At 46.9% G+C, this 10,522-nt stretch overlaps 1 protein-coding gene across 4 annotated transcripts in view; it reads left to right on the top strand.

Annotated features, from left to right (window-relative positions):
• Window positions 1–7,838, top strand: part of Pafah2 (platelet activating factor acetylhydrolase 2) — a 35,464-nt gene extending 27,626 nt beyond the window's left edge. For 3 of the 4 annotated variants that reach the window (XM_010633429.3, XM_010633437.1, XM_019208922.1), the window contains exons 10-11: window positions 711–865; window positions 6,535–7,838. In XM_010633429.3, the coding sequence (XP_010631731.1) occupies window positions 711–865; window positions 6,535–6,629 (250 nt within the window). In that variant the 3' untranslated portion in view covers window positions 6,630–7,838. The remainder of the gene's footprint in view (window positions 1–710; window positions 866–6,534) is intronic. The other variant, XM_010633441.3, reaches the window with a different exon arrangement.
• Window positions 7,839–10,522: the final 2,684 nt, after the last annotated feature.

A 10,522-nucleotide genomic window follows, 5' to 3' on the forward strand; every position in this document is an offset into this window, starting at 1 on the left:
TTTTTTTTTTTTTTTTTCCCCCGAGACAGTGTTTCACTGTGTAGTCCAGGCTGGCCTTGAACTCATGATGATCCTCTTGCCTCAGTCTCCCAAGTGCTGGGATCATAGGTGTGCACTACCACGCCTGGCTCCTCATGTAGTAAATTTAATTATGAGTAATTTGTCTCAAAATGAACTTGGGTTCATTCCCTCAAAAAGTATTTAGAGCCAAAAGGATTTAATCCAAAAACTTATTTGCTACATGTACTTACCTTCGCTTTTCATATTATTTAAATTAAAGCAAGTGATTCCTTTTTCTCTGTTTACTGTGTGCACATCCTGATAAGGAGGTAATGTGTTTTGTGAAGTCACTAAGTGAAAGCCATGGCAAAACAGACAACAATAACATAAGAATGGCAGGTGCTAGACACCTGGCCTCCCTGCCTCTCTTTTGGCTCCATCAAGCTGAGCCTTTTCCCGGCAATGTCAGGCATCGTGGTCTAGGGGTTGCCGCAGCTTTGAGGCTTTGTACACCTGAGTAAATCCTAGCTTATTCCCTGCTTTCAGCGTGACCCCAGGCAGACTGCTTACCTCCTCTGATTCTGTCAGAGGGGACGGTGTGGCCTTGGTGTATGAAAATTACACGCGGTGATGTGTAGAAAGCACCTTGTGCACAGCAGGTGCATATGCATAACCCCAGACTCCTACCAGTTGTTTTTCTTTTCCTCTAGTGGCTCTATTCATCGGAGTCAAACTGACTTTGCTTTTGCGACTGGCAATTTGCTTGGTAAATTCTTATCTGCTCAAACTCGTGGGACCTTGGACCCCTACCAAGGTCAGGAGATCGTGGTGCGGGCCATGTTGGCTTTCCTACAGAAGCACCTTGGTAAGGAGTGAACTGGGGCCCACGGGGCAGAGGTGGGATCTCCTGAGTTTCTCCACAGCACAGTGGTCTATTCTGATACGGTTGGGGCCTGAGTGAAAGAGAGGTACATAGAAGTACAGAAAAAACATCTACCTGAAAGTTTAGAGACCCTGCCCTGACTCTTAACTAGGCAAATGACCCAGGCCTCGTCATTTAACCTGTCTCAGCTTGATTTCCTCACTTTGTAGAGGCCATTTGCTTCTCTGTACTCCACCATGTCTGTCCTATCCTAACCTTAGCAGTCACCTTATAGGCACTGTAGGGAGGTTATGATAATAACTGGGCTAAACATATCAAAGTGCTTTGAAGAAACCACGTATACAGGGTTGTGACTAATGCCATAAATCACAGACCAGCTAACTGGCAAGGATTTTAGAGGTTTCTGGTCCAGCCTCCACCCAAAGGAAGTGTCCTCTCCTGCATCTACCCTGATATACAATCAAGCCCTCTTCACCAAACAAACCTGAACAATTTTAAGAGTTGAAATTCTAGGTAAGATTTTTTTTAATCTATAAAGACTGGATGTTCACTAATTTACCTTGAGAAACAAAGGAAGTTCGTTTAGGAGCGTACAGCTGGACCAGGGAGGCAGTGCGGAATTACAGACGCTCAGGTCAGCGTGAGACTGACCTCTCATATAGCCTGTCTCACAGGCCTACTCTCAGTCCCTTGCTGTCTCTTTGGGTTGTTGTTGTTTGGTCTCAATCTACCTTTTTCTTTCTTTCTGCTGTTTTTCTCTTGCTGGTAGCATCTATTCATTCAGTTTCTGCTGCCTTGTAACCCTCACTTGGCTTCAACCACTTTGGTGGCTTGTTCTGTCTGCCTTGTGGGTGTATTCCTTTCCTCTCTAGCTTTCCCTGCTCATAGCCGTATTTTTTGGATATCTTACATCGGATTCCCAAGAGAGACAACTTGACCTGTATCAGGTCATCTTTGCCAAACCATCGTAGGCCACTCTCCAACTTAGGCTTGGCGCCCTCGTGATCAGATGTCCCCTTCCGATGAGGCTGAACCCTCCTCGCAGGTGCTGGGGACGGCTCTTTCCATCAGGAGGGCCCAGGCTCTCCAGGACTGCTGACCTTTGGCCTCTGGTCTAACAGCAAGATGTGATGCTTTGTACCCTGCACTTGCCCCATGTATCCCTCAAGAGCTGACCAAAGAAGCCTCAGCTGGCACATGGCAGTTCTTGGGATACGTGGTCACCTCCGATGCCCTCTCTGAGTTTTCTGTTCATTAGGTTAAAATTCCCTGTTGCCTTCCCCTTTTCCCTGTTCATTCCCCCATTCTGTCAGTCATCATCCCCTTCCTTTGGATGTGTTGCTTGTCAGTGCCCCTTTTAAAGGGTGAGGCCCTGGCTTGAACATGACCTGCTGGGTATGCTCAGACCAACACCTGGTAAGCAGAGCTGTCACCTCTGCTCCAGACACTTAACTTCTGGTTGGGTGACCTGGATGAATCGGCATTTCCCATTGGTGTGCAACATATCTGAATTTGGTTGGGTTTGCTTTAAAGACATGCATGTCCTACTGGGCACAGTGGCACATGCCTGTAATTCCAGCACTCTGGGAAGCTCGGGCAGGAGGATTATAAGTTCAAGCCCTGCCTGGGCAACTCAGTGACTTAGCAAGACCATGTCTCAAAATTTAGAAAAAATTTTTAAAAAGGATGCATATGTAGCTCAGTGTTAAGGCCCTGGGTTCAATCTTCAGTACTGGAAAAAAACCCAACTATATATGTATGTTTGAATTATATTCATAGGCTGTAATGAGCCATTGGTGGGTTTTCAGCAGAAGGCCACACCTAGACTTGTGTTTGCAGTTGGCCTACATCCCAGAGGATGGAGATAAGGGAGTAAGAGACAGAGAGCCCAGCTGAAAGCCTTGGCAGTGATCCAGGTGACAGAACATAAGACAGAGACCGAATAAAGGCCAAGGCTCTCTGGCTGGGCTAATGAGCTTTCCAAAGGCAGAAAAGCTTTTTGGTGTCTATAGGGTGTGTTGTCACATAAGAGACTAAAATAAGCTCTAGGTGGCTCAGCTGCCCCTCACTCTGAAAATCACCTCTGAAGAGTGCACGCACACCCTGCTGATTCAGATGTCACCTCCCGGTAGAAGATTGCTGCCTCCTAGGTATTAACTCCACACATGGCTCCTGTCTCCATCACCTCATCCTCCCTCCTGCTACCCTAGGAGACAGTTTCACACCTTCTCCTTCTTCCTCAACCCTCTAGCGCCTGCCTCTTCCCTCAGCCTCTCAGCCGAGTGACTGTGCCTCCCACGTCACTGAGCTGGAAGCTGCCAGCACTTCCTCCGCCTCTCCACGCCACACCTCCTCCTTCCTGTAGACCCAGCTCTCCCTCTGTCCGTCACTGTCCCTCCTTGCTTGCCTGGCACTTGCGCACTACCTTCCATCTTGCCCACTCAAGACGACTGCACCAAGCAATTTCTCCCTCTTTGCTTTAGGTCACCAGTTTTTCCCTCTCCTGGTTCATTTTTCTTCCCTTATTTAAAAAACAAATGGGTTGGGGTATAGCTCAGTGGTAAAGCACTTGCCTAGGATGTGTAAGGGTCTGGGTTTGAACCCCAGCACCAGAGAGAAAAAAACCTCTTGGGCTGGGGATTTAACTCAGTGGTTCTGCTGCCTGACTTGCAAGTGCAGGGTCCCAAGTTCGATCCCGGTACCAAAAACCAAACCAAAACAAAGAAACAAAAAAAACCTCTTGACCTCAGTATCTCCTCCATTTCTGTTTTCCACATAATAACAAAGAGCAAAACTCAAAAAAATCTTTTCTTTCTTTCTTTGTGTGTGGTATGGGTATGTGGTACTGTGCCACTGAGGATTGAACTTGGGCCTCTTCACTGGGCTACATCCCCATCCCTCTTTTTTGAGCAGAGTCTTGCTAAATTGCTAAGTTGCCCAGGATGGGTTTGAACTTGTGACCCTCTGGCCTCAGCCTCCCAGAGTGCTGGGATGGTAGCTGTTTTCCACCATGCTTGGCTTGTCTTCACTTTTTCTAATTTCTCTCTAAAACCCACTCCCTTCAGGCTTTTGCAACACGATACTGCATCAAAACTGGAAACCTTCACAATGCTAAATCCATGGTCAGTTCTCCCTCCCCAGCTGGCTGGCTGTCAGCGGCCTGAGATGGCTGACCGTGCCCCCTTCTGGGAGATCCTGTCTCTGCTTTGAAGGAGTTGGGGGTTTTCTCCCAGCTCATCGGCTCTTCCACCAGCATTACTGTTTCCTGGGCTGCTCGTGCTTGGCCCTTGGCTTAGTCTGTTTTCTCTTGGTTTAACAGAACTGCCTGAAACTGGGTACTTTATAAAGAAGAGAGGTGTACTTAGCTCACAGTTCTGGAGATCGAAGAGCACTGTGCTAGCTCGTCACTCAGATCAGAGGCTTCATCCTTGTCTCTTCTCATGCACTTTCCCCTCTGAAAATCCTGTTGGCTCTAACTTCAAAACACATCCGGACCCTAATCACTTGTCTCCACCCCCACAGCCGCCATCCCATCCAAATTGTCTCACCTAAATCACTACAGTAGTTTCCTAACTGGTCTCAGCTTGCCCCTGTTCCCCGACAGAGTCTTCTAATACAGTGATTCTTTTAGGGAGCAAGTAGATCTTGTTACTCCTCTGCTCAGAATCCGTAGTGGCTCCCCATTACTCTGAGAGTTGAAGCCCACTGGGCCTTTATGACACAGCTGCCTGGTCCCTCCTGGCCTCTCCTGCCGCTCTTCCCTTAGCCTGCTTCACGCAGCATGTGAAACTCCCCTTCCCCATGCTCCAGGCATATGCCTGCCTCAGGGCCTTTGCACCTCTGCTGCCTCTGCCTGGAGCACTCCTCCCAGATGTTCTGGCTCACTCCCACCTCCTCCAAGTCTTTGCTGAAATCTCAGCTTCTCAGCAGGGCCCCTCCTGACCACCCTTTTTGAAACATTCTACCCTCTCCTTTCCCCCTACTCACCACTACTGCTTCCCTCATGCTGACCTGTTTCCTTTTTTTCCCTGTGTCATTTATGCCTTTTTCACATCCTGCATAATTTAATATGTTTATCATTTATCCCTGCCCACTTGATTATGAGCTCTCTGAGGAAAGGTGTTTCTGTTTTGTTCTTGGACATATTTTTAGCACCAAAAATAGAGTGTGGCACATAATAAGCATGCTCTTTTTTTTTCTTTCTTTTGTGATACTGGGGATTTTTTTCTCTTGTAGTTCAGGGTCTTCACATTGAGCTACATTGTCACCCCCTTTTCATTTTTAATTTTGAGACGATGTCTCAAGTCACGAAGTCACTAGGTTGGTCAGCCTGGGCTCAAATTTGCAATCCTCCTGCCTCAGCCTCCATAGTATTGCAGGCATGCACCACCACAAAATTTTTTCTTTTCTCAGGACGGGCGTGGTGCATACCTGTAATCCCAGCATTCGGGAGGGAGGCTGAGGCAGGAGGATCGCTGTGAGTTCGAGACCAGCCTGGGCTACATAGTGAGTTCCAGGCCAGTCTCAACTACACAGTAGTGAGACCCTGTCTCAAAAATAACAAAACAAACAAACAAACAAACAAACAAAAACTCCAGAACAGCAACAGAATTCTTTTTTCTCACTCTCTGAAAAAAACAAAAAACAAAGTAACTATATTGCTTAGGCTGGCCTTGAACTCCTGAGGTTGAGTGATCTTCCTGCTTCATCCTCCAGAGTAGCTGTCACTGTAGGTGTGTCACTGTAGGTGTGTGCCCCTGCACCTAGCTTGAATTAATGACTATGTAGCATTGTGTGTTGAGGACCTGTTCCCTGTCAGGTTCTTGGAAGGGCACTGGGGATCCAAAGATGAAGGAGAGCTGCCCCCCGTCTCTGTCCCAGGCTCTGTTTATTCCAAACCGTTCGCCTGCTCAGTTGCACCCCCTCCCTTGGCCTGGGGGCTTAGCCCCATTCTGACCCTTCTTGCCCACAGTCTCGGCGCTCTTGAATCATGGCTGATGTTAGGCTGCTTCGTGAAGTTGCTGCCCTGTTGCTTTGCCCTGGGGTGACACTGGCCTTGCTTCTACTGGCTGGGGGACTGGGAACCTCTTCTTGCTTACTACCTTGTTTTCTCTGTCTTTCTGACCTGGATTTGAATTCTTTCCCTACCTCTTATTCGCTGTCATGACCTTGGGCAAATCAGGTTGTTTTCTTCAGCCTCAGTTTCCTCAACTCTACAGTAGGGCGAATGATAGGACTTAGCCTATGGGGATATTGTGAAAATTGCGTGGGTACACATAAAACATTTGGCACAGTCCCTAGAATGAATTCTCCTTTATGAGGTTTTGCCCTCCGGTACCATTATCAAATTGCCACAGATTATGTAAGTTGTTTTTATTTGTTTGTTTGTTTTTGTTTTTGTTTTTTTGGTACCAGGGTTCAAACTCAGGTCCTTGAGCTTGCAAGGCAGGTGGCAGCACCACTGAGCTAAATGCCCGGCCCTCTAAGTTGTTTTTAAAGGTGGTGCCACCACCATCACAACTACCATAACCAGTCCTTTTGGTATCCCAGAATGCTTCTCTCTTGAGGACAACCCACTGAATTGAGGAGAGCAACTCTTGGGCCTAATCTTACAACAATCTGCCTAACCATCCTCTTTTCTCCCCATTCAGACCTGCAAGAGGACTATGACCAGTGGAACAACTTCATTGAAGGCATTGGACCATCGCTCACTCCAGGCGCCCCACACCATCTGTCCAGTCTATAGGCACAACTGGCTGTTTGTAAAAGATCACATGAGTTGAGTTTCCATTTGGGGGCTTCCCAGGAGCACCCAGGAAGTGGTCACCTTCCCCATTTTGTACAGATTGAGAGGATGTAATCACACCGCTGATTGGACACCGGGGTAATCTTGGGCTTGGTGTTAACTCACATTAACTGATCACTGATCACTGACTGATTGGCAAACTGCTCTGGAGCCTGAGCCCTGATGATGTGAGGAACAAGCAGCGGGGTGGGGCTGGAAGTGCCCCAGGCTCCAAGCTGAGCCTGTGAAGCCTGGAGTGAAGACAACCAGGCTTGCATCTTTAGCAGAAGTGAGAAGCCAGAGGACAGGGTGAAAATCTTCAGGCCCCTCGCCTGGCCCGGCACTCCCTTCCTGCCCCTCAGCCTTCTTCCTCACAGGGCCATTTGCTGAAGTGTGAGTACTTTTGGTAACTTTCTAGGATATGGACCATTGTCACATTTGCCATTCATTTTCACATCTTCTCATTTCAAGAAACACAGTGTCGGGCACTTATTACTGAATGACATAAGCCAACAGGAGGCGCATAGTAGTTTTCTCTTAACATAGGGAGAGACACACAGGCCCAAAGATGCTGAGCTACCTCAGAAGCTCTGGATGCCTTTGGGGTTTTGCCAAAAGTATATCCTGACGAGAAACAACATGAGTAGGTTGAGCTGAGCAGGTAGAATAACATCGCCGAGTAGCCATTCATACAGGCCCTTGCCACAAGAGGGAGGTGGTTTGGTCAGTGTAAACTCAGGAGGCCATTCCTAAAGAGGTCTAGGATTAGCTTGGTCTGGCCTCCGACCTCAGATGCCCCAACCTCCAACTTAGAATCGGGTGCTTTCATTGTCTGTTCTTTTGCTCTGAGGGTCTCACCCCAAATTTAAGTCAGGATACAAAATTTGCATTCTGTTCCGTTTATAATTTAAATGATATTGATACTCATGTTTGCCTAATGATATGTTAGAATATTTTCTCTATTTAATCTGCATTAGAGCAAGATGGGGAAACCATCTGGAAGTGACTTTTCCTTCTGTCTTTCTTTGTTCACTAGCCACTTTGTGTAAAAAAAAAAATCTTTAAAAGGAAAGGAAGTCTTCCTAGAGATGTAGTTCAAAGCTGGGTGGGAATGTCCACCTGAGAGATTCCGGGACACCTCATCCTGGTCTGGGGAAGGGAACCCCAGAAGAGACAAGAACAATAGGGAAATATGCTTCTGCATAGTAGTTCTAGGTCAGGGCCCCCAAAGCAAGCAGGGTCAGGAGGGTATCGTAAAATCCTGGGTTCTGAAGTTAGTCTGGCTCCACACCTGCCAACAGGGTAAATTTGAACAAATGATATTCTTTTTCCAATTTCAATTTCCTACTTCTGTATTAATAGTCGGAGAATTAAGTGAGAGGATGTATAACCCATGGGTATTACAATGTGTTTTTTCTACTTTGCAAATATAGGAGGGTTTTCTAAGTTATAGTTATTACTTTCTAGATGAATTGCTTTGTGGTCCAAGAAAATGACCCATATGATTTCCAACCTTCAAGGTTTATTGAAACTTAATTGTTGCCCAGTGTGAGGTCAATTTTGTAAATTTCCATGTATACTTTAAAAATCTGTCTACTCTGAAGTTGTTGGCTTGCTTTTTTTCTCAGCAATACACCATGGGTTTCACATGGTAAGAGCACAGGCATAGGGATAAAAGCCCCAACATGGGGACCAGAGCCCCTCAGCACTCAGGACCAGCTCTAGGCCACCCCAATCCTGGTACAGCAAATGCTGAAGGGCTGGTTCTAGAAGCAATAGCATGTGAGACCTGATTTCTGTCTTAGACCCATAAATAATGCAGGTGGATTTGCCAAAGTCCTGAACAGGAGACCTGGAGCCTCCCAAGAAAAAGGAGTGATTCAGGTTCGGAAACCAGGCCCTTCTGCATCCATTTCATGTTCTGGTTATCCAGCCGAAGAATGGTGATCTACCTAAAAGGTAACACACATACTTCCTAAAGTGGACTCATTTAGTTTTTTAGGATGTGTCAGTCAAGTTAGATTATATGGTATAACAACCTCCAAAAGCAACAGAAGTTTTTATCTTCCCTGTGCCAGGTGTCCTCTACAGAACACTTGTAGACCACACTCTGTGTTGTGTTTATTCATTCTGGGACCCATGCCGGCAAAGCTGCCACTCTGGGGAAGCATTGCCCGTCACTGTGTTAGCACTGGAAGAAAGATGGTGTCGTCACTTAGATCTAAAATGTCCCCCCAGAATCTCATTTGTTTGGGTGGTGATTGGATCGGTGGGTTCAGTAGTGATGAGATCAATACTGAATGTGCTGTTAAGAGGTAGGGCCTGGTCAGAAGAGGTGGGTCACCGGGGGCATTACCTGGAAAGTTGTATTCTGGTCCCTTGCTTGCTCTTTCTCTCTGCTTCCTGACCAGCATGACATGAGCAGCTTTTCTCCACCATGCCATTCTGCTTTGGGGCCAGGTGACCATGGACCGAACCCAATGAAACTATGAGCCTAAATAATCCTCTTCTCTTTTTTTTTAAATTTTTTTTTGGTACCAGGGATTGAACTTGGGTCCTTGCGCTTTCAAAGCAGGTCACTGAACCACTGAGCTAAATCCCCGGCCCTCTCCTCCTTTAAATTGTAAGTATTGTCAGATGTTCTGTCCTAGCAACAGGAAAACTGACTAATCCACATGGTGAGGCAACTACCAACTGTAAAAGATTTTATCTAGAGGTGACACTTACTTTTTCCATTCATGTTTCATAAGCCAAAGCATGTCGTATGGCCATCCCTGATATGCCATGCTATCCCTAGGGGGCTAAAATATTTGTGACCACATTTCATGTTAGAGAGGTGGTGCCCTCGGGTCTAGGAAGGTGTGGATAGCTGTTTGTGTCTATACCCTGTGGCTCCCAGCAGCTGCCCTCTTAGTTCTTTCGACTGCTTTTCAGAGACTGTGTCAGCTCCCTTGTGGCAGAGTTGCCAGCTGTCACTCTTCAGAGCCTTTCATGTAGCAGCCACTAGCAGCCCCCCTGTTCACATCAAGTCTGTAACTCCAATGTGCAGTGGACTGAGAAATTGGTCATGTTATTTGAGGCCATGTGTAAAGGAAGCTAAGCTCGGAAGTTGCTGAGAGGGAGTGTCAGGGACTCTCCTGCTACTAAACTGTAGCCTTCAGTACAGGGGCCTTGGGATCCCTCCTCTGACACCTGGGAGGGTACACTAGGTCTCTGGTTGGTTGTTGGTTTTTGGTTTTTGGTTAACTTCTAGGGAATCGAAAGATAAACAGGTGTGTGTGTGTGTGTGTGTGTTTCTGTCTCTCTGCCTGTCTGTCTGTCTTTCTGTCTGTCCGAGGATTGAACCCAGGGCCACTTGACTATATCCCAGACCCCTTCTATTTCTTATTTGGAGACAGGCCATAAGTTGCCTGGGCTGGGCTCAAACTTGTCAGCCTCACAGAGTGCTGGGTTTACAGGCATGTGCCACCATGCCCGGCTGATAAATTCCTTTAGATAAGCAAGGTAATCCTCATTCTAGCTGGCATGTGTTAATAAATGTCATGTAATGATTCTTTTCCCAAAAGATGTGTTGGTTTCTTTTGCCTCTTCTCATTCCCCATCCCAGAGGCTCCTAGTGGGATCTTGTAAAGGCAAGAGACAGTGTGTCAAGAAGGCAGATAAGTAAATATCAGATGGGATGAGCCTCTGCATCCCTCCACGTCCTGGACCTGCCATCCTAAGGCTGGTTGGGTTCTTGTTATATCCCCAACACCGTCCCCAAGTGCCTTTCCATCATGTCCTGACACAACTGTCCCTCTTATCCTTCCTTAAGAAGACTGTTGGGCACTTAAGATGTCAGATAAGATTCCAAC

This window comes from Fukomys damarensis, unplaced genomic scaffold (assembly GCF_012274545.1).
Source record: "Fukomys damarensis isolate Sample0158 unplaced genomic scaffold, DMR_v1.0_HiC HiC_scaffold_23, whole genome shotgun sequence".
In the NCBI taxonomy this organism is placed as follows: domain Eukaryota; kingdom Metazoa; phylum Chordata; class Mammalia; order Rodentia; family Bathyergidae; genus Fukomys; species Fukomys damarensis.